Source organism: Symphalangus syndactylus, chromosome 3 (genome assembly GCF_028878055.3).
Source record: "Symphalangus syndactylus isolate Jambi chromosome 3, NHGRI_mSymSyn1-v2.1_pri, whole genome shotgun sequence".
NCBI classification, from domain to species: Eukaryota; Metazoa; Chordata; class Mammalia; order Primates; family Hylobatidae; genus Symphalangus; species Symphalangus syndactylus.
Genome location: NC_072425.2, coordinates 9,145,400 through 9,169,995, shown reverse-complemented (window position 1 = coordinate 9,169,995; position 24,596 = coordinate 9,145,400). Strand labels below are relative to the sequence as shown.

At 42.8% G+C, this 24,596-nt stretch overlaps 1 protein-coding gene across 1 annotated transcript; it reads right to left on the bottom strand.

Moving 5' to 3' along the window:
• On the bottom strand, positions 1–15,747 carry GLT6D1 (glycosyltransferase 6 domain containing 1). The gene is given in 5 exon segments (XM_055269901.1): positions 1–377; positions 380–669; positions 2,066–2,203; positions 7,820–7,888; positions 15,680–15,747. Coding segments are annotated over 5 exon segments (942 nt in total).
• Positions 15,748–24,596: the final 8,849 nt, after the last annotated feature.

The following is a 24,596-nucleotide window of genomic DNA, read 5'->3' as shown; positions in this document are numbered from 1 at the left end:
TCATAATTTCCTCTGGGAATCATGTGCGACCTTGACATATTGGATCTGTGGAGGAGGAGAAAATGCAAGATCCCAGCTGTATGCTGGTGATAACAGCTTGGTGGGTTTATTGAGGTAAAAATATTTGTTAAGGTGCTTTTCATAGGTGCTATCAAGTCCATTTTCAATGTCATGAATGACTGCATTCAGATATTCTTTGGTGAAGTCTAAAATATTATGGGGCGTGCCACCAACCATCAAGCTGCCGTAATAGAAACCCCCCTGTCCACACGGGATGCAAGCTGCTGAGGTCGGCCTCCTCTCATAAGGGAAGTTCTTGGTGTTTCTGAAATACCACCAGGCGTGGAGCTGGGCCACCAGCGGGCCCAGGGTCTCCACCCGAACTCGTTCTGGAAGGCCTGGTTGGCAGCCACGCTGAAGAGGAAGCCCGCCTCGTCCTGGGTGTGACTGGCGATGTGTTCACCCAGGCTCTTCACATGCACCGGGGGGCCATCGAGCCACCACCTCTCGGTGCCCACTTTAAATGCTTTGACCGTTCACAGAGGACTGGGCTCTATGTCCGGCAGCTTGAAGAAGGCGTCCACCATGATGCAGAAGATCACTCGGTGGCCTGTCAGGAAGCGCTTATCTGCAGAGTGTAGGAACAGCCTCAGGCACCCCTCTGCAAACCTAGGAAACACACACTGAGGAAGAAACTTACTTTTCTCTTTTTTCTTTTCTTTTTCTTTTTCTTTTTTTTTTTTTTTTTGAGATGGAGTCTCGCTCTGATGCCCAGGCTGGAGTGCAGTGGCGTGATCTCGGCTCACTGCAACCTCCACCTCCCGGGTTCAAGCGATTCTCCTGCCTCAGCCTCCCAAGTAGCTGGGATTACAGGCGCCCGCCACCACGCCCGGGTAATTTTTATTTTTTATTTTTAGTAGAGACGGTGTTTCACCATGTTGGCCAGGCCGGTCTCGAACTCCTGACCTCACGTGATCCATCCACCTCGGCCTCCCAAAGTGCTGGGATTACAGGCATAAGCCACCATGCCCGGCCGACACTTACTTTTCTAAACATGATCAGAAGAGGTGGCTGAATGCACCAACATGGGTGTCTCTGATGCTAAGGAACTCGGGATGTACAAGTGTGGAGGAGTTGGGCCCACAGCTTCAGCTGAGTTGGTGAGTGGGAAGGAATGTCCTGACCCGGAGGGCCTGAGAAAAGCCACCATGTTTTGGAATGGCTGTTGTGAAGAAAGGGAGCAGGAGCTAAATGGGTATGAGTCAAAAGGTTCCCACTGGTGTTAAGGACTCGGCCATCGACAGAGAAAGCCAGCACACGTTTTGTACAGGACAGCCAGAAATGGAAGGAAATCATGTCTACAGTAGACCATCTCCAAGACAAAGTGCCTTAAATCGGCTTAGGTCAGCAAACTACAAAAGAAACAGCATATACTAGGCCCCCACTTAAATAGCCAATGCCTGCTTGTCGGCCTCCTGCCTTAGTTGCCCTCACCCAAACCAAAAAAGTTTAGTCTAAGATAAAACTTTACTAGTCTGCAAAATAGCTCACTTTGTCTGTTCTTAGCCTGCTCAGCTACTTAGGTCATAAGTCAGATACTTGAAGAGCCCCTGAGCTCACTAGGGTTGCAATGCATTGTGGGCTGCAACAAAATGCAGCGAGACCACCCTAAAGAAAACACCTAAAGCCCCTGCCCAACAACCAATAGGCAACGTCTGGGAAGATTGTGACCACCCCCGCCCCCCAACAGTACTCAGCCTATGAGGAACTGGGGGAGGGGCCTGTGCACTAGGGGATAAATTGCAGTTGAAACTGTGCTGGGTGTGCCTGCCCATCAGACATCCGATTTTGCAAGACTGTCACTAAAAGTCTCACCTTCACTGTTCTCCAGGTCTCTGAGTCCGTTCTTTGGGTTTGGACAGGTGAGTTTGTTTCTCCCAGAAATCGTGGCTGTTGTTATCATTAATTATGCTTAATTGTGGTCGGCTCTTTGGAGGTTAAAGGCTGGTGAATGCTGATCCACATTTTCCCAAAATAAAAAAGGGCAAATGTGAGTGGCACCTACCTGCCAGTAGCAAAGATGGCCAGGCCCACAGTGATATTCCGCCTTCTGTAATGTTTTTCCAGGACCCGCCTGTTGAAAGTCCCTTCCCATAGGATGGGAGCGAGCCAGTCTGTTTTCGTTATAACATCAGGGCGTTTTCTGTGGAACAAGAACCAAGTTAAACAGGGAGTGCTTTACTGAGGCTCCGGCAGCAGGTGCCGAGCAGTAATGCCTAATGCTTAGAGAGCACTGACTGCACGCCCGGCTCTGTGTTTGAGTGCATTATCCCACCGGATTCATCCCTGCAACAACGCCCTATGCAGTGAGCGCCACCACCCCTGATCTCCACGTGGGGTAAGTTGAATAGCCTATCTTAAATCCTGCTGTTGTCTTGTTGTATTGTAGGCAAATCGGATGGCTCAACTCACGGTTGAGTAAGTTGCCTGACACAGCACAGTTAACACGTGGGGGTTGGGATGCCACACCCAGCCCACCTGGCTCCTGGGTTTGTGCGTTCCTCCCCCAGCCACCTGCCTTTGAGCCCAGGAGCTGCCTTTTCCAAGCTCTGACTACAGCTCAAAATTAGGCAACCCAGAGTCAGAACACTCTCCGATCATTCGCTGAAGCCAGGATGGGAGGCAGGAGATCACCTCCCTTACACAATGCCTTTATTTTTCCCTCCTTCTCTGCTTTCTTTTTCTCTCTCCCCTTTTCCTACAAGTTTCTGGGGATGCCCTTTTTTTCAGCTTCTCCCTCATGCTTTAGGCCCACCAGTGCAATACAGCAGAAATGAGAGATGAGTCCAAAAACGGAGAGAGCCATCCGATTTGCCTTCAATACAACAAGACAACAGCAGGATTTAAGATAGGCTATTCAACATCTGAAAATCAATGAATGTAAACCACCATATCGAAAGCTAGAGAAGATCAATCACATGCTCAACTAGGAAAAAGCACCCTACAAATTTCAATGTCCATTCATGATAAAAGCTCCCAGAAAAAGCTGGGTGCGGTGGCTCACGCCTGTAATCCCAGCACTTTGGGAGGCCGAGGCGGGCGGATCACGAGGTCAGGAGATCGAGACCATCCTGGCTAACACAGTGAAACCCCGTCTCTACTAAAAATACAAAAAATTAGCTGGGCGAGGTGGCGGGCGCCTGTAGTCCCAGCTATGCGGGAGGCTGAGGCAGGAGAATGGCGTGAACCCCGGGGGGCGGAGCCTGCAGTGAGCCGAGATGGCGCCACTGCACTCCAGCCTGGGTGAAAGAGCGAGACTCCGTCTCAAAAAAAAAAAAAAAAAAAAAAAAAAAAGCTCCCAGAAAAAAAAAGTAATAGAGGGGAATCCCCTCAACTTGACAAAGAACATCTACAAATATCCTATAGCTCACACACTTCATAGTGAAAGAGTGAATGCTTTCTCCCTACAGTGAGGAACGTGGCAGTTCCAACATAGTGATGGCAGTTCTAGCCACTGCAGTAAGGCAAGAAAATGAAATAAAAGCCATCAGATTGGGAAGGAAAAAAACAACACCGTCCCTATTTGCAGATTACATAATTGTCTACATAGAAAATCCTAAGGAATCTAAAAAAAAAAAAATATATCTCCTAGAACTAACAAGTGAACTCAGCAAAGTTTCAGGATACAAGATCAGCACATTAAAAAATTAATCTAATTACTATGAACAATGAACATGCAGAAAGTAATATTTAAAACACAATGCTATTTACAGTTTCTCCAAAGAAAATGAAATACTTTGATATATCACTACCCAAAAGCAGTCACTCCCCATTCCCTTCTCCCTACAATCCCTGCAACAACTCATCTACTTTCTGTCTCTGTAGATTTGCCTGTTCTGGAAATATGGCTGAATAATATTTCATTGCATGGCTAGACCACATTTTGTTTATACGTTCATTAGTTGATGAACATTTGAGTTATTTACACTTTCTGGCTACTATGAATAATACTGCTATTAAAATTCATATGTGAGTCTTTGTGTGAAGATAGATTTTTAATTCTCTTGGGTATATATCTAGAGGTAGAATTGTTGGGTCATATGGTAATTCTATGGTTAACTTTTTGAGGAACTGACAAACTGTCTTCCATAAAAGCTGCACCATTTTACATTCCCACCAAAAGTATATGAAATTTCAAATTTCTCCACATCCTCACCAACACTTTTTTGTTACATTTTTTATTCCAGCCATCCTACTTTACACATCTTTATACATCATAGAGTGTGAAGTGCTATCTCATTGTGACCTTAATTTGAATTTCCTTGATGACTAATAACGTTGAACATCTTTTCGTGTGCTTATTGGCCACTAGTATATCTTCTTTGGAGAAATGGCTATTGAGATCCTTTGCCCATTTTAAATTACTATTTGTCATTTTGTTGTTTAATTATAAGAATTATTTATATATTCTGGATATTAGGCCCTTATCAGATATATGAATTGCAAATGTTTTTCCCGTTCTGTGGGTTGTCTTTTCATTTTCTTGATAATGTCCTTTGATTCATGAAAGTTTTTAGTTTTGATGAAGTCCACTTTACCTATTTTTTATTGTTGTTGTACTTTTGACTCATCAGGTTGAGGAAGTTCCCTTCCATTTCTAGTTTGTTGGGTACTTATATTTTTTTAAGTGTTGAATTTTGTCAAATGCTTTTTCTGCATCTATTGAGATGATCCTGTGGTTTTTATATTCTGTATTCTATTAATACAGTGTATTACATTAATTGATTTTCATACATTGAACCAACCTTGCATTGCTGGAATAAATCCCACTATGTAGTTTATGGTGTATAATCCTTTTTTATATGTTGCTGGATTCAGTTTTCTATAATAGTATTTTGCTGAAAAGTTCTGCATTTATATTCATATGGGATATTGGTCTGTAGTTTTCTTGTGATACCTTTGTCTGGTTTTGATATCAGGGTAATAATACTGGTCTAGAATGAGTTGAAAAACACTCCTTTCTCTTTTAATATTCTGAAGAGTTTGTGAAAGATTGATATTGATTCTTCTTTAGCATTTGACATAGTTTACCAATGACATTTTGTATTTCTGGGCTTTTCTTTGTAGAAAATTTTTTATTACTAATTCAATGTATTTACTTATTATAGCTTTATTCAAATTTTCCCTTTCTTCTTTAGTCTTTCTAGGAATTTCTTCATTTCATATAGGTTATTTAATTTGTTGGCATACAATTAATCACAGTATTCCCTTATAATCATTATTTCTGGAGGTTGGTTGTCATGTCCCCTCTTTCACTCCTGATTCTAGTAATTTCAGTTCTCCCTTTTTAGCTAGGTCAATCAAGTTACACTTTTGGCAAATTTGTTTATCTTTTCAAAAAACCAATTTTGGTTTTGTTCATTTTCTCTATTATTCTTCTATTTTCTATTTAATTGATTTGCTCCTCTTTTTTTCCTGTGCTTGCTTTAGTCTTATTTTGTTCTTCTTTTCTGATTTTCTAAATGTATAAATTTTCCTTAATGTATAAAGTTTAAGACCAGCCTGGTTAACACAGCAAGACTTCATCTCTATAAAAAAATTTAAAAATTAGGAGGTTATTGAGATCTTTCATTTTAATGTAGGCATTTATAGCTATAAATTTCTCAGTAAGCACTGCTTTTGCTGCATCCCATAAGCTTGGAATGTAGTGTTTTTATTTTCAATCACCTTAAAAAATGTTTAATTTCCCTTATGATTCTTTTTTGATTATTTAGGAGTGAACTGTTAAATTTCCACACATCTATAAATTACCCAAATTACTTTCTGTTATTGATTTTTAATTTTAGAATTTAGAAAAAATGATCAAAGAACATACTTTGTATGATTTCAATCATTTGAATTTACTGAGATTTTATTGTGCAACATGTGGCTTATCCTGGAGAATGTCTCATCTGCACTTGAGAATATATGTTCTTCTCTTGTTAGGTGGTTCTATAGCTGTTTGTGAGGCCTAGTTTGTAGTATTTTTAAGCCTTCTATTTCCTTGTTGATTAGTTGTTCTGTCTCTTATCGAAAGTGAAGTACTGAAGTCTCCAGCTATTGTTGAATTGTCAATTTCTCCCTTCAATTCTGTCAGTTTTTGCTTCATGTGTTTTAGGACTATTATTAGATGCAAATGTTTATATATTTGTTGTATCTTATTGATGGATTGATCCTTTTGTCATTATAAAACGCCCCTTTTTTTCTCTAGTAACAATTTTTGTCTTTGTCTATCTTGTCTGATATTTGTATAGAGCCACTTTGGCTCTCTTTTGGTTACTGTTTGTGTGGTATACACTTTTCAATTCTTTTAGTTAAACCAATTTGCATCTTTGAATCTAAAATGTCTCTTGTAGACGGCATATAAATATGTTTTTATACATCCTAACAATCTCTGCCTTTTTTAATTGGAGTGTTTTACCCATTTATGAGATGTAATAAAACTTGACATTTTATTTTCTATATGTCATGTAATTTTGGCCGGGTGCGGTGGCTCACACCTATAATCCCAGCACTTTGGGAGGCTGAGGAGGGTGGATCATGAGGTCAAGAGATCGAGACCATCCTGGCTAACGCAGTGAAACCCTGTCTCTACTAAAAATACAAAAAAATTAGCCAGGCATGGTGGCAGTTGCCTGTAGTCCCAGCTACTCTGGAGGCTGAGGCGGGAGAATGGTGTGAACCCGGGAGGCAGAGCTTGCAGTGAGCCGAGATCGCACCACTGCACTCCAGCCTGGGCAACAGAGCAAGACTCTGTCTCAAAAAAAAAAAAATTAAAAAAAAAAAAAGACTACAAAAAAGATGAAATATGAACGAATGGTAAACATATAAAAAGATACTCAGGAGGCCAAGGCAGGTGGATCACCTGTGGTCAGGAGTTCAAGACCAGCCTGGCCAACATGGTGAAACCCTGTCTCTACTAAAAATACAAAAATTAGCCAGGTGTGGTGGCAGGCACCTGTAATCCCAGCTACTCGGGAGGCTGAGGCAGGAGAATCACTTGAACCCAGGAGGCAGAGGTTGCAGTGAACTAAGATCACGCCATTGCACTCCAGCCTGGGCAGCAAGAGCAAAACTCTGTCTCTATAAAAAAAAAAAAAAAAAAAAAGATACTCAAACAATTACAGAAATGCGAATTGAATTGAGATGCCTTAACTAGCAGCTTTGCCAAACATGAAAAAGCTGGTAATACTTTAGTTTATGCACTGTAGACAAGAAGATAAAATGGTACCATTATTAAAAGTAAATTTAGCAATTTAAAATTTACATCAAAAACTTTAAATGTCTGCATTCTTTGGCCTAATAACTTCATTTTAGAAATGTATCTCACACAGGAAGTCATATATCTGTGTAAAAAAAAAGGGGGTTACATTTAGTCACCAGAACTTTGCCTACAATAGCCCCCAAACTGTAAATAACCCCAAAGCTACATAGGAACACAACACAAAGTTGAAACTACATACACTTTACAAAGGACGAGGCTGCCCCTGAGTGCTGCCACCAAAGTCAAGCAGCGTCATCAGTGGCATTTTCAAGCTGGTTCTGAAGAGACTCTCTCGCACTGCATAAACCAGGAAAGCTAAGCCAGGTAGAGTGCGTCTGCTTCTTCATGACCACCATCGTCGCCTGATTCTCGATCAACAGACCCTAGTTTGTTTATAAGAGCCTCAAAAATAAAACTCCAATTCTGGAAACCTCCTAGGAGAGCTGAATTTGGTGACTGGGGAAGAAAAACCTGTTACTTCAAATTGAAGTATATTGTTCGTGTGTGCATGCAAACAGGCATTTTTGTTCTTATCTAGGATGAAACCAGTCTGAGAGCCAAAGTTCTTCTACTTGGCGATTCCTGGGTACAAAGAGAAAATCGAGTGATTACAGGAGCCTGTTCAATGTCTATTGAGCCTGTGATGGGCAGGCCCTGTTTGGCATTTCGTCAACATGCGTCAACCCAAATCAGAGTCAGGGGAAGCCTCCCGGAGAAGAGATATCTCAGCTGGGTAGGGAAGGGTATGAGCTGGTCTAGGGAAGGGATGTAGGGAAAGGAGGTCATGGCCAAAGGCAGAATGTCAGGAAAGAGTATGGGTGTTGGGAGGAAGATTTTTTAATAAAAGGAGATGAACAGATCATCTAAGAGAATGTATATTCAGACAAAAACATAGATTTAATTAATTTATTTACCAAACATAAGTGGCTTTGCTGTATGTTGTAAAGAGGTGGGGAGGAGGCATCCAGAAGTTCGTCTTTGATTCTGTTTGCATGCGTTATTTATTTATTTTAAGAGATGCGTTCTCACTTGCACGATCACAGCTCACTGCAGCCTCAAACCCCTGAGCTCAAGCCATCCTCCCACCTCAGCCTCCAAAGTATCTGGGACCACAGGCACAAGCTACCTCCCTTTGCATTTCAACACTGCATTCATCTAGAGTGTAATTGTGCTTTTAAGCTAATTATTCAATTAGCAAGCTTGCTTATTAGGCAACCTCTGTTTCATAACCCTGGGAGGAACTTTTTTTTTTTTTTTTTTTTGAGACAGGCTCTCACTCTGTCGCCCAGGCTGGAGTGCAGAGGCACCATCACAGCTCACTGTAGCCTCAACCTCCTGGGCTCAGGCAATCCTCCCATCTCAGCCTCCGAGGTAGCTGGGACTACAGGCGTGTGCCTCCACGCCCGGCTAATGTTTAAATTATTTGTAGAGACGGGGTCTCCCTGCGTTGCCTAGGATAGTAACCCTGGGATATTTTTAAGTAAAAGAAATGACTTCAAGACTGTCTCCCTTTCTGGCATTGTGAGTATCCTTAGCCACAGACATTCCATGATTGGATTCCACCGGGGTAGATTCATCGAAATCCAAACTGTGCATCCCAGACTTCATCAAAAACATGAAACGACAAAGGGGGATCTTAATAACGACAAAGGGGGAACTTAATAAAAAGTCCCCATTCTTTGACTGTGCTGATCTTATTAATTTCTGGGGCCCTGCAGAATGACCAGAGCAGAGAACATCTTTGGCTGAAGAGGGTTATTGTAACCTAAAGAAAAAATCACCCTCAACAGAGATTTTTTTTTTTTTTTTTTTTCGAGACAGAGTCTTGCTCTGTAGCCCAGTCTGGAGTGCAGTGGCACAGTCTTAGCTCACTGCAACCTCCACCTCTTGGGTTCAAGTGATTCTCCTGCCTCAGCACCCCCAGTAGCCAGGATTACAGGCACACGCCAATACACCCAGCTATTTTTTGTGTTTTTAGTAGAGATGGGGTTTCACCATGTTGGCCAGGATGGTCTCGAACTCCTGACCTCAAATGATCCACCGGCCTCAGCCTCCCAAAGTGCTGGGATTACAGGCGTGAGCCACCAAGCCTGGCCTGTCCTGTCCTTTCTGTAACCAACCCCAAATCCTCAAGCTCACCACACACACGTGCACACACACGTACAAGCACACACACGTGCATTACACACACATCAGCCTACACATACGCAGACAGTGGTTTGCTGTTTCCCCTGCCTGTCTCGCCATTAGGACCCAGTTGACCCCCTCCAGCCTGGCTTTGCAGTTTGTGGAATATTTAGACAACAAATATTCTCACCAGCTGAGGTGACTTTTCTATCTTTATTTTTATTTTGAGAGGGAGTCCTGCTCTGTCTCCCAGGCTGGAGTGCAGTGGCATGATCTCAGCTCATTGCAACCTCTGCCTCCCAGGTTCAAGCAATTCTCCTGCCTCAGCCTGCCGAGTAGCTCAGATTACAGGTGCCCACTGCCACACCTGGCTAATTTTCTTTTTTCTTGTATTTTAGTAGAGACAGGGCCAGGCTGATCTGGAACTCCTAACTTCAGGTGATCTGCCCGCCTCAACCTCCCAAAATGCTGGGACTATAGGCATGAGCCACCGCACCTGGCCTGAGATTCCTTTTCTATAGAGAGGTTTGCCAGACAAAACACAGGACATCTATTCAGTTTAAGATAAGCAATAAATTTTTAGTGTAACTATTGCATGGGACATACTTCTGCTAAAAATGATTCATTGTTTCCCTGAAATTCAAATGTAACTGAGCATCCTGTATGTTTTTATTTCCTAAATGGATCAACCCAGCCAGTGAATAACTCCTAATTCTTTAAATAAACGAAAAAAAATCATTTAAGTTTTAAATTTGAACAAAGACCCATTGCAATTTCAACAACAAAATATCTAGAATCAAGATCCATTTATTTATGCATTTCTTACCAGATAATGAGTGAGCACCTCCTACATGCCGGGCCCCCAGCTGTGGTTCTGGGGTAGATGGCAGAATCCGTGCCATGGATTAGCATGTGGGTCCCTGTCCCCTTTCTGCTGAAGATTACTCCATCATTATCCTCAAACTGATCATCTGAAACTCTTTATAACTGGCTATGCATCCTTTTCATTAAGGTACAATCCTCCAGGAGGACAAATGACACAAAATACACGGCACCAAAGCAGTGGGGAGGGGTCATTTTGTTTCGTTTTTTGAGACAGAGTCACTCTGTCTCCCAGGCTGGAGTGCAATGGTGCGATTTCAGCTCACTGCAACCTCTGCCTCCCAGATTCAAGCGATTCTCCTGCCTCAGTCTCCCCAGTAGCTGGGACTACAGGCACCCACCACCACACCCTGCTAATTTGTGTATTTTTAGTAGAGACAGGGTTTTGCCATGTCAGCCAGCTGGTCTCAAACTCCTGACCTCAAGTGATCCTCCCGCCTCTGCCTCCCAAAGTGCTAGAATTACAGGCGTGAGCCACCACGCCTGGCCTTGTTTTTCCTTTCCTTTTTTTTTTCTTTTTTTGCATGATTTATTTTTACTTTATTTCCCCTTTTTCATTGCAATCAACTTTATTTTTAGAGAAGATTCAGCTTTACAAAAACATTCTAAAGCTAGTGTGCGGAATCCCCTGCACCCACCCAGTTTCCCCTATTATTAACATCTAACTTGGGTACTTTTGTTCCAATTCATGACGCAACACTGATGCTCTATTGTTAACGAGAGTCCACACTTTGGTTGGATTTTCTTGTTTTCCCCTAATGTCGCTTTTTTTTTTCAGGATCCCACCCAGCACACCACACTCCACGCAGCCTCCTGTCAGGATCCCACCCAGCACGCCACACTCCACTCAGCCTCCTGTCTGGATCCCACCCAGCACGCCACACTCCACTCAGCCTCCTGTCTGGATCCCACCCAGCACCCCACACTCCACGCAGCCTCCTGTCTGCACAGGATCCTCATGACTGCAGCCACCTCTCAGACCCCATCACAACTTCCCGGTGATGCTGACCTTGCCCGCTTGGCTAGGGTTCTGTTTTCGGGCTTCTCCACGCAAAGACTGCTCTTTCTCCCCGCTTTCTTTATACGGAAGCACTGAGCGCAACCCACCCTTCAGGACTGGGGCGTCAGGTTCTGTGTCGTTGGTAGTGGAGAATCTACAGACATGATTTGGAATTCTTCTGCATATGGGAGATTTGTCTCTTCTCCCTTCTTCCTTCCTTCTATCCTTCCAACATGCAGCCAACCTGTCTTCCTTCCCTTCTTCCTTCTTTCTGTTCCTCCAATCATTTATTTACATCAGTATGAACTTGTGGAAGTTCGTTTCATACTTTGGGTTATAATTCAATGTTACTTTCTTTTCTTGCTCAAATGGCTCCAGCTTTGGCCATTGGGAGCTCTCCCAGTTAGCTCCCATGTCCCATTTATGTCACATACTCCCTTCAATATAGAATTTGTAAAAAATCCCTTCCATCCTTCCTGGCACTACGAGATGCTCTGGGCTCATCTTGTAAATCTCCTGCCCGAATCTAGAACCACCCACTTCTCCAAGAAGCCTTGGTTGCTTTCCTGGAGAATGGTGCTAGAAATCAAGATCTGGGTACCAGGTGTGCTCATTGCTTCCGGGGTGTCCTTGCTCCAAGGCCCTCTCAGCTAACAGAGCAAGGAAATAGACACTAACCTGTGTGTATTTCCACATATCTTCAAACATGTTGACACGTAAACATCTCTGTTCATAGTAAGGTAAACTATGAGTTCATGCTGAGGTCTCCAGCTTCAATCCATTCCCACCTGGATCACTGCGGCCCCCTCTCTTGCTTATCTATGAAGTTCCCTCCAATAGCAAGAAACCCTGTTCCCCATGCCTCATCCATTTATTTAATTGATTCAAATATACACATATAGCAGCAGCAGAATTGTTAACTCATACTCCTGTGGGAAAAAAACCTTTATCGACCCAAACACAGTGCTCATGTGCAGTTTCTATTGCCTTTACTTTTAAGCTTCACTCGTTCCCAGCTGGGCACCATGGCTCACACCTGTAATCCCAGCATTTTGGGAGGCTGAGGTGGGCAGATCACCTGAGGTCAGGAGTTTGAGACCAGCCTGGCCAACATGGTGAAACCCCATGTCTACTAAAAATAAAAAATTAGCCATGCATGGTGGCATGTGCCTGTAGTCCCAGCTACTCGGGAGGCTGAGGCAGGGGAATCGCTTGAACCCAGGAGGCAGAGGTTGTGGTGAGTTGAGATCGTGCCACTGCACTCCAGTCAAGGTGACAGAGTGAGACTCTGTCTCAAAACAAAACAAAAAAACTCCACTCATTCCCAAGTTATTTTAGGTCAGTAGCTTTTTCCCTGACCCCTTCCGGTGGGCTTGTTCTGTACATTTGGGATATAGATTATGTTCTCACAGTCTGTATTGCTTCCTAGGATACCTCGAAGCTCCTAGCTAATTTTTTTAATTTACATATGTTAATTTCACTCTTCGTGCTGTAACGTCCTGTGGGTTTTTTTTCAAATGCAAAGTTACATGTGTCCGTGGTTACACTGACATACAGAACAGTTTCACTGCCCCCACAAATTCCTTCGTGCTTCACCTATTCATCCCCTCCCCCACCTCCACCCCATGGCAACCACTGATCTTTTTCCTACCAATATAGTTTTGCCTTTTCCAGAATGTCGCATGAGAATCATACAGCATGCAGCCTTTTCAGATAGGCTTTCTGCACTTAGCAATATGCATTTAGGGTTCCTCCATGTCTTCTAACAGCTTGATGGCTCATTTCTTTTGTTTTTTTTTGAGATGGAGTTTCACTCTCATTGCCCAGGCTGGAGTGCAATGGCGTGATCTCGGCTCACCGCAATCTCCGCCTCCCAGGTTCAAGTGATTCATCTGCCTCGGCCTCCCAAGTAGCTGGGATTACAGGCATGCACCATCACGCCCAGCTAATTTTGTATTTATAGTAGAGATGGGGTTTCTCCATGTTGGTCAGGCTGGTCTCAAACTCCCTACCTCAGGTAATCCACCTGCCTCAGCTTCCCAAAGTGCTGGGATTACAGGCATGAGCCACCGCGCCCGACCAGCTCATTTCTTTTTACTGTTGGGTGTTATTCCATTGCACAGATGAGCCATAGCATGTTTATCCTTCTCCTATTGGAAGGCATCTTGTTTGTTTCTGGTTTGGAGTGCTTCATGAACCATAGCTTGTTTATCATCCACCTGCTGAAGGGCATCTAGTTTGTTAGTGGCTTGAGGCATTTATGAATAGAGTTTCTATAAACATCTTGTGCAGGGTTTGTGTGGACGTAAGTTTTTTAATCAGTTGGCTAAATGCCTAAGAGCACAGCTGCTCTGTGGCATGGTAAAGCTCTATCTAGCTTTCTAAGGAACTGCTGCACTGTCTTCCACAGTACCTGTAACATTTTGCATTCCCACCAGCAATGGACGAGAGTTCCTGTCATTCCACTTCCTCACCAGAAGCTGGTTTTCAGATTTTAGATTTTTGGGTGTTAGCCATTCTAATGGGTGTGTAGTGGTATCTCCTTGTTTTCACTGCAATTCCCTGATGACAAATGAGACTGAGCATCTTGGCATTTGCTTATTTCCCATCTGTATATCTTCTCTTGTGAGATTCTATTCAGTTATTTTCCTCATTTTTAAATGTTTTAAATGTCAATATTCAGTTTTTAAATTTAGGTGTTTGTTTCCTTATTGTTGAATTTTAAGAGCTCTTTGCATATGTTGGGTACAAGTTCCTTATCAGATACATGTTGTGCAAAGCTTTCATTTTTAAAAACCATTATCTCTCATACTACTGCTGCTCAAATAGCCTCTGGAAACACTGCATTGCTTATGAAGAAGACCATGAGGAGTGGTATGGAGAAAGCTAGAATTTGAGTTTTTCTAGATGGGAAAATATTAGCAGATGTGTTAGTCTGTTTTCATGCTGCTGATAAAGACATACCCAAGACTGAGAAGAAAAAGAGGTTTAATTGGACTTACAGTTCCACATGGCTGGAGAGGCCTCAGAATCATGGTAGGAGGCAAAAGGCATGTCTTCCATGGCAGCGGCAAGAGAAAATGAGAAAGATGGAAAAGCAGAAACCTCTGATAAACCCATCAGATCTCGTGAGACTTATTCACTATCATGAGAATAGCATGGGAAAGACCAGCCCCCATGATTCAATTACCTCCCCCGGGTCCCTCCCACAACACGTGGGAATTCTGGGAGATACAATTCAAGTTGAGATTTGGGTGGGGAAAAAGCCAAACCATACCAGCAGGTTTACAGATGTGTCCTCTAGTACACGTGTTTCTATATGTATAGAAATAGGTTGACTTGGCCGGGCGCGGTGGCTCACGCTTGTAATCCCAGCACTTTGGGAGGCCGAGGCGGGCGGATCACGAGGTCAGGAGATCGAGACCACGGTGAAACCCCGTCTCTACTAAAAAATACAAAAAATTAGCCGGGCGCGGTGGCGGGCGCCTGTAGTCCCAGCTACTCGGAGGCTGAGGCAGGAGAATGGCGTGAACCCGGGAGGCGGAGCTTGCAGTGAGCCGAGATCGCGCCACTGCACTCCAGCCTGGGCGACAGAGCGAGACTCTGTCTCAAAAAAAAAAAAAAAAAAAAAAAAAAAAGAAATAGGTTGACTTTAGTCTTGTTTACATTAAACACAAAGATGGAACCTTTAGTCTTATTTATATTAAACACAAAGATAGAACCTTGAGATAGTTTATAATTCATCTAAAATGGCACTCTCACCTTTATTTTTTATTATGCTTGTTTTACAAAATATTATATATTTTTTATTATGCTTATTTTACAAAATATTATATCCCTGGCATTGTCTTTTATGTGTATTTATTGTCTACCTTCTCCAAATAGAATGAAAGCTCCCTGAGGACAGGCACTTTCGTTATCACTGCATCCCCAGCACCTAGAATACAGCCTGGCCCCTAGAAGGCACTCTATAAATAATTGTTGAATGTTTAATAATGAAAGAATTAAAATATGTATATTTTCCTTTGTCCCACAAAGGGAAAGTAACTTCTGATTTATTTAGAGAGTAGTATTGATATCTTTGGACAAAACTCAGCAGTTTAGATTATCTCTGCCAGCCTGGACAACATAGGTCTCTACAAAAAAAATTCAAAAATTAGTTGTGTGTGGTGACATGTGCCTGTAGTTCCAGCTACTCAGGAGGCTGAGGCAGGAGGATCACTTGAGCCTGGGTGCTAATATGGCACCACTGCACTCCAGCCTGGGCAACAGAGTAAGACCCTGTCTCAAAAATTAAATTAATTAAATTAAAACCACCTCTGCCAATCACTAAAGATCATGGTTCATCAATATTTTATATTTATCTGAAATAATGCTCAACCAACATCAGTGAAAAAGCAAATAAAACCAATAACAGCATTCTTTTAGAATTCATTCTCTCCTAGGGAAAAAGGGAGAAAAAAATTAGATTTTAAGCAATAAAAAATGACATGTTTGTCATCTTCTAACAATGAGTTAATGTATGGGCATTGGACACCAACCTTAGAGGTTGCTTCTAGAATGTTCAGCTGTCAGGAGACAGCGACTTGAGTTAGGAGAGCATCTGTTCTCCTTCAAGTGCCCAGGGCTGACTGTTCCCCGTGGGCCAGCTGCACGTGCACTCTGTCTCTCCCCATGTTCACATTGAAGTCTGCCTTGATTGCATAAAAGAAAAGCAATAAATCTCTCCACTGCAGGGCTGTGAAAATAGAACGAGGTCTTGATGAGGAAGTCATCTTGACCTAGGAAAATGTATTCTGCCCCCAAAGTCGACTTTTTATTCTTTCTTCCTAAGACAGTAAGATGAATAATTTGTTCCAAGACTATGCCAGTCTAAAAATTTACAAGTGCTCTCAAAGGTAGAGCTTGTAAACAGGGAATGAAGTCTAAGTTAAAGGCATTAGACTTTAAGATGGAAGTCTGGACTCTCACCAGTGCCTGAGCTTGTGTTGGAGGCTTCACGTGGGATTTGGTTTACAAGCCCATCGGGAACACGCCACTGGGCTGTGTGTCCACACAAAATGCAGGTCTCTGATTCTCCGATTTTCTCTTTTTTTTTGAGATGGAGTCTCATTCTGTCTCCCAGGCTGGAGTGCAGTGGCACAATCTTGGCTCACTGCAACCTCACCTTCTGGGTTCAAACGATTCTCCTGCCTCAGCCACCACATCCAGCTAATTTTTGTATTTTTAGTGGAGACGGGGTTTCATCATGTTGGCCAGGCTGGTCTCAAACTGCTGACCTCAGGTGATCTGCCCACCTCAGCCTCCCAACGATTTTCAATTTCGAACACTCATTTAACAAACATGACACTTTAGCTCTGCACTGATAGCCACAACATAGCCACTTGCCACATGCGGTCCCTGAGTGTGTGAAATGCAGCTCCTGTGAAATGAGGTGAGCTGCAAGTGTACAAAACACGTGGGGTCTCAAAGTCAAACACATGTGAAAGAAAAGAATTTACCATCTCACTCATAACTTCATATCGATCACACACTGAAATGGTAACAGTCTGGGTGTTGTAGTCTGGAAATAGTGAGTTAAATGAAAAACAAATTATGAAAATTAATTCACCTGTTTCTTCTTACTGTTTGTAGTGTGGCTACTAGGAAACTGGACATTGAAAATGTGGCTCATGGGCCAGGTGCGGTGGCTCACACCTGTAATCCCAGCACTTTGGGAGGTCGAAGTGGGTAGATGACGAGGTCAGGAGTTCAAGACCAGCCAGACCAACTTGGTGAGACCCCATCTCTACTAAAAGTACAAAAATTAGCCAGGTGTGGTGGTACAGGCCTGTAATCCCAGCCACTCAGGAGGCTGAGGCAGCAGAATCGCTTGAACCAGGGAGGCGGAGGTTGCAGTGAGCCAAGATCGCACCACTGCACTCCAGCCTGGGTGACAGACTCTGTCTCAAAAAAAAAGAAAGAAAAACTAGCATATGTACGTTAGTTTGGCATAGCTGCCATAACAAATTAAACTGAGTAGTTTAAAACAACACAAATTTGGCTGGGTGCAGTGGCTCACACCTGTACTCCCAGCACTTTGGAAGGCCGAGGTGGGCAGATCACGAGGTCAGGAGATCGAGACCATCCTGGCTAACATGGTGAAACCCCGTGTCTACTAAAAATACAAAAAAAAAATTAGCCGGGCGTGGTGGCGGGCGCCTGTAGTCCCAGCTACTCGGGAGGCTGAGGCAGGAGAATGGCGTGAACCCGGGAGGCGGAGCTTGCAGTGAGCCGAGATCACGCCACTGCACTCCAGCCTGGGCGACAGAGCGAGACTCCATCTCAAAAAAAAAAAAAAAAAAAACCCACAAATTTATTCTCTGACAATTCTGGACCCTAGAAGTCCAAAATCGAGATATCTCCAGTGTCTGATGCTGCGGCCATTCTTGGCTCCCTTGCCTTGAGTACACATCCCTCCTTTCAGCCTCTGTCATCACACAGCATTTTCTCTGTGTGTGTGTATGTCTGTGTCTGTGTCTTTCCTCCTCTTCTTAGGACATCGTTATGTTGCACTAAGGGCCACCCTACTGCAGTGTGACCTCATCTTAATTTACACCTTAACTATAATCGTCAAAGACCCAATTTCCAAATAAGGTCACATTCACAGATACCAGGGGTTAGGACTTGGGCATTTGTTTTTAAAGAATACCATTCAACCAAGCACACTTGGTTAAAAAATCAAAATAAAGCATCTGCCAGGTATGGTGGCTCATGCCTGTAATTCCAGCACTTTGAGAGGCAAAGGTGGGTGGATTGTTTGGGCTCAGGAGTTCAAGACTAGGCAACATGGAGAAACCATGTCTCTACTAAAATAGAAAAATTAGCTGGGTGTGGTAGCACACATCTGTAGTCCCAGCTACTCAGGAAGCCGAGGTGGGAAGATCTCTTGAGGCCAGGAGGCGGAGGCGGAGGTTCTGGTGAGCTGTGATCAAACCACTGCACTCCATCCTGAGTGACAGAGCAAGACCTTGTCTCAAAATAAAAACAAAACACTGAACAGTACAAAGGGTTCTGCAATGCACACCAAGTCTACTTCTTTGCTGGCCCTGGCTCTCCTCCTCGTCCACCCCAGGAGCACACACTGTAACAGCCCTTGGGTTTTATCCCATAACCCTTCTATGCATGTAGAGACACACAGAGTTTTGTCTATAGTTCTCTTTTGGGTACAAGTGGTGATGTGCTACACTCTTCAGCACTCTGATTTTCTCTCTCAGTATATTTTGAAGTTCATTCCATTACATCTCATTCAAATAGAACTCATTATTTACAGCTGCACTGTATTCCGTTATATGAGTGTACCATAATTTACGTAACCAGTCTCTTATTGACATGCATTCTGATGGTTCTATCTTTGCTGTTACAAGAAATGCCACCACAACAATCCTGGGACATGCTCTGCGACCACGTGTTGGCTGACACTGACTTGATCCCCAGAAATGTATTTGCTGGTGTGGATGAAAAGAGTCAAACTGTAAAATATTTGAAAAGATTTATTCTGAGCCAAATATGAGTGACCATGGCCTATGACACAGCCCTCAGGAGGTCCTGAGAACATGTGCCCAAGGTGGTCGGGGTAGAGCTTGGTTTTATATATTTTAGGAAGGCATGAGATGTCAATTAAATACATTTAAGAAATACATTGGTTTGGTTCAGAAAGGTGGGACAACTCAAAGCAGGGACTTCCAGGCTATAGGTAAATTTAAACATTTTCTGGTTGAAAACTGATTGAGGTTGTCTGAAGACCTGGGATTAATGGAAAGGATGTTCGGGTCAAGACAAAGGATTGTGGGGACCAAGCTTTATTGTGCAGAGGAATCTCTCAGATAGCAGACTTCAGAGAGAGAGCAGGTTGTAAAATGTTTCTTATGGAACCTAAAAGGGTGCCTGGCTCTTAGTTGATTATCTCCTGGATCTGGAAAGAAAGGAAGGAAAACAAAGGGGGAAGCGGATTCTTTATAGGATGTGGATTTTTCCCACAAGAGACTCTGCAGGGCAATTTCAAGGCATGGCAAGGAAATATATTTTGGGGTTAAATATTTTTTTCCTTGGCTCATAATATTACGCCAGAGTCAAATTGAAAAGCAAGTTACAATATACAGGGTCAAATAAAACCGATCTGATGAGAATCCATGATCTGTAGGGCATGACTCCCTAGACCCCTTAGGTAGGAATCTGGGCAGGATAAAAATTCAGAGGTTAGTTCTCACTAGGTTGAAGATTCTGCCCATTTAGAATTTAAGCAGCTGTTGTCAAGGTGCTTCCCACAGAGGTGGGACTGGTTCCACTGTACCATCAATGGATGGAAGAGCACTTCCCTATGTCCCCAGCAACACACGTGCTGTGAACACGGTGAGCACTTGGCAATCTGCTGGTATGTGTCAGATACAGTAAGTTCCTCTTCAAAGGTTTAATTTCTGACTTCCTTGTCCTCAAGATCAACTTCCTTGTCCCTTCTCCTAAGCTACCTGCTCTGTAAACTTCTCCCACCAGTCCCAATCTGTAACTCACATCTCTACCTTATTTGGAAAGAGTCCTCTTTCACTCCTAGCTACCCATTCTGTAAACTGCCCCTCCCGCCGAAACAGCTTTTCCCGTGGAAACTACCCTGCCCGCCTTTGCCATGCTCTGACATGCCCAAACATGCCTTGTACCATAACAGACAGCCTCTCCCTTCCCACCTAATTAGCCATATTCAGTTTTAAACAGTAGCAAATCAGGTCAGTTTAGATTGTGCAGTCCAACTCCAGCCAATGGAGACAGGACACAGAAGCAGAGACTAACCACGTTAGGGATAAAAACTCTTTCCCTCCTTTGTTCAGTGTGCTCTCACAGCAGCCAGAAGTGCAAGCAGCACCCTTCTGCAGAAGTAAGTTTGCCTTGCTGAGAAATCCTTTGTTCAAGTGCTCATTTTCCTTGCGACTCTGAGCTCTTATTTCTAACATATGAAATGTTCTCTTGCTGTAGTTTCAGTTTGCATTTATTTTACTATGGCTGATGTTAAGCATCTTTTCACCTGTTTGAGAGTCATTGCATTGCTTGTCTGTAAACTGGAGCTTTTTTTTCACTTTCTGTTAAGTTCTTTGTCTCTTTACATTTTAAAAACTTGGTTCATCCTGGGTCAGCTGAGCCACACCTGTCCAGACCTGTCCAATCAGGGGCCCCGACCTCCAGCACTTGACACTAACTCCTAGGCTGCAGACCCTACCCCTATCCACAGGCAACTTTCAGGCCTTTCCAAGATCAAATGCCATATTAATTGTAGTATTTACGTATTCCTTACCATTTTCATTAGGTTCCCCTTTTTGTGTGTTACTGATGAAGTTTTTGAATATTGTGATCCTAACGCCTGTTTTTTCCCACCAGCCATGTGATTTTTTTGGCACTATTTTGCAGAGCATGGTGAATGTAGGAACATGTATGTCACATTATAGCAGAACTGATTGATAGCAAATGGAAATACAAAGCAAATGGACAGAAATAAGTTTTCTACAACAGCAATGACAGCAAATGTAATTTGGTTATTCTCTCTAGTTTAAAGAAAATGACCCTTAGACAACATTTCAAAAAGTCAATAACATATTGTTTATAAGAGATACCAAAAAAATGGGACATTGGAAGTAAAAAGGGAGAACACTTTTCTATCAAATAAGAACCTAAAGAATGTTGAGAGTTGTTTTTTTGTTTGTTTTGTAGTTTTCAGCATGCACATTCTGAACATGTTTCAGTAAAAATGTATGTCTACTATTTCATTTTTGGTGCTATTTTAAATGGTACTTTCTTTTTAAAAAATTGATTTGTGAAAGGAAAATAAAAAACTTGGGACCTCAATTCACTCGCCCGAAAGAAAAAAAAATTAAGCTGGAAGCTGAGTCATATAAGAAGCCGTCTCTCCTTTTGTTCCTAAGCAGAAAGCTACAGATAAAAGGTTAAGTATCTTCACAGGTAGCTACTCCATGTTCACCTGACCTTATGAAAAGCATGGATTTACTGAGCACAAGACAAATACATGATTGACTGTTCCCCTACATGTTCCTTTTCTCTTGCAACCTGTGGATGACCACACCCTCCTTTTCCCCACCAGCCCACTTTACTCTTTTAAATATTGAGGGCCTCAAGGTCATCTTTGGAGAAAGACACAGACCACAGACTGTTTCTGTGATTCTGGTTTTCTTTTCCTTAACATTGGCAAAATAAACTTCTGAATTGATTAAGACCTGTCTCAGATACTTTTTGGCTTACAAATTGTGACCAACAGAAGGAACTCTGAGTGGAGGTGGTCCTTTGACAAATCTCCTGAGGACTAAACTCTGATTTTTTTTTTTTTTTTTTGAGACCGAGTCTTGTTCTGTCCCCCAGGCTGGAGTGCAGTGGCACGATCTCGACTCACTGCAAACTCTGCCTCCCAAGTTCAAGCAATTCTCCTTAAACTGATTTTTTATCATGCCCAAATTCCTATCTAAGGGGCTTGGGGAGTCATGCCATACAAATCATAAATTATCATTAGCTGGGTTTTATTTAACCCTATATATTGTGACTTACTTTCCAACCTGACTCTGGCATAATATGAGACAAGGAAGAAAATTAAAATGTTTGACCCCCAAAACATGTTTCTTTGCCATATCTTGAAATGGCCCTGTAAAGTTGTCCTTTGTGGGGGAAAATTTGCATCTCTAAACAATTTGAATTAATATAGCTAAATTTTTTCCTTCCAGGCCCTCCCAATCCTAAAGAGATTAACTAAAAGTCTAGCACCTTTTAAAGATCTGAATAGAAACATTTGTCATCTATTGTCTCTAAGGGCAGCCACTGTAAGACTCCAAAAGAACCTTGGTCTCCACAGTCTTTTATCTTAACCTGAATATTTCCTTTCTATAATCCCAGGTCTTTAGACAAACTCAACCAATTGTCAACCAGAAGATGTTTCAATTTACCTATAACCTGAAAGCCCCCGCTTTGTCCGCCTTTCTGGACCAAAACAATGTATTTCTTAAACGTATTTGACTGATGTCTCATGCCTCCTTAAAATGCATAAAACCAAGCTTGTATAAAATGTATAAAACCACCTGCCTTGGGCACATGTTCTCAGGCCCTCCTGAGGGCTGTGTCACAGGCCATGGTCACTCATATTTGGCTCAGAACAAATCCCTTCAAATATTTTACCAAGCTTGACTCTTTTTGTAGACACTCCTATCCATGCTCAGTGTCAGGTTGGGCTATCTTTACTGCTCAAATGAATAGGACAATTTGCTGAAGAAGTCCAGGAGTATCCCCTTCTACCCCAGAGAATCCCTGATCCCCCAATATTCGGTTGAGATCTGAGGTTTCTTTTGCTGAGCAACTCCTTTTCTGGAGTTTCAGCTCAATTCCAACAGGGGAGGCGAGTTTGGGACGTTTCCTGTTTCTGAGATGGTAGAGACCAGTCTTCAGCCTGGGCCCCATTTCTAGGTAAGTAGCTGAATTGGAGTTTTGTCTTGAAAATTCTCCCTCATGACTAAAAGTTAAGATCGACCACCAGCTGGTCTTCATTTCTGCTTCCATTAGAGAGTTCAGTAATCATATTGCCAGAAATTATAAGTTCCTCTTCAAAGCTTCGTTGGTCTTTCTTGCTCTGTACACAGCCCTTCCTGCTTAATCCGTAATGAGCACTTGTTTTTCTGCTTAATCTGTAACCAGCAAAGCTCTTACTCTGTAAACAACTCTTCCCACCTAGTTGGTAAGGAACAGCCTCTCCCTTCCCGCATAATTGGCCTTAATTCAATTTCAAACACTAGCCAATCAGGTCAGTTTAGACTGTGCAGTCTGACTCCAGCCAATCAGGAAAGGACACAGAAACAGGAACTGCATTAGGGATAAAAACCCCTGCCCTACCCAGCTCGATGTGCTCTTGCGATCATGACTGATGCAGGCAGCACCCTTCTGCAGGAGTAAATGTGCCTTGCTGAGAAATTTTCTGCCTGGTTTTCTTTGCAGCACCAAGCATTTCTTTCTAACAATATAGTTTGGCTTCATTGTTGTTTTGGTCTTTCTCCCATTGGATTTGACCATCTCTACCTGACTTGGTCAAATTCGAATGAGAATTCCACACTATGGGTAACAAGCCCTCTGGATTGGCTAAAATTCCTTGAAGCTGCAAAAAAGAAAAAAAAAAAACATTCATTTGATTTCTCTGTGTGCTTCCTTTCTTAAAAATTATTCTTTTATTTTTCTTCCACCCTATTTCTCCCCAAAAGGGGAAACCCTTTTACCATCTTTGGTACCAAGTGAAAAAAATGTCTACAGAAGAGTTCTAATTGAAGTGGCATCATTGTCTGGGGTAAATACCCGAGGTTCGTCATCTCACACCAGGGAAATTGAGGATGCAGACACACAAGAAGTGAGTTTAAGAGCAGAGGCTTAATAGGCAGAGGAAAGAGAAAAGAGGATAGCTCTCTCACCTGTGGAGAGAGAGGGGCATCTGAGTGGGTCTTCCAGGTCCTTGGTGAAATGCATGGGGTTTTATAGATGAGCTTGAGGAGGCGCTATCTGATTTACATAGGACACGAGAGATTGGTCAGACTAGGCATTCCATTTGCATAGTGCAGGAAGAAGCTGGCTGACCCACCCTAATCTTTTATTATCTAGATGGGGTCTCTACCTGGCCAGTGTCATATTGCCTGCTTTTTACCGCACAGGTGGCAACCAAGAAAAGGGAAGGGGGATCCTCCATGTTGAACAGACTTGGCTTCCAGGTATTCCTTTTCTATTGCCACAGCTGCTAGCATTTACCTATGTAAGCTTTTAGCTTGTTTATCTATACTTGCAGCTTGATTTTTCAGGCTGCTTTTTGTTAGGAAAGAAATGATTTGGGGGCTGCTTTTTATTAAAAGGAAACCTTGCTGAGGACTGTCTCACCCTCCTTATCTGCCTAAATTTCTTTCTCATTCCTGTATCATAATGACTTGGATCCTTAAATAACTCAGAATAAAGGCACCACTCACCCTGTGCGGGGGTGTTCTGCTTTCTGTGTGGAGTTTCCAGAGTCATGGCAGGTTTTTCTTAGGTCTAAAGTTCCGCTCTCCTGTATTACATTACCTGACTTCTTCGGCTTTTAGAGATACCAGAGATTACTCTGTACCTTGAGAGGATTTGACCTTGGCATGTGTCATGGCAGATGAGAGCTACAACGTTAGGGAAGACTGAGGACAGTCTACAGGAAATGGTCATTAATACAGGGGGCCACTCATTGCATATTTAGATCAGAAA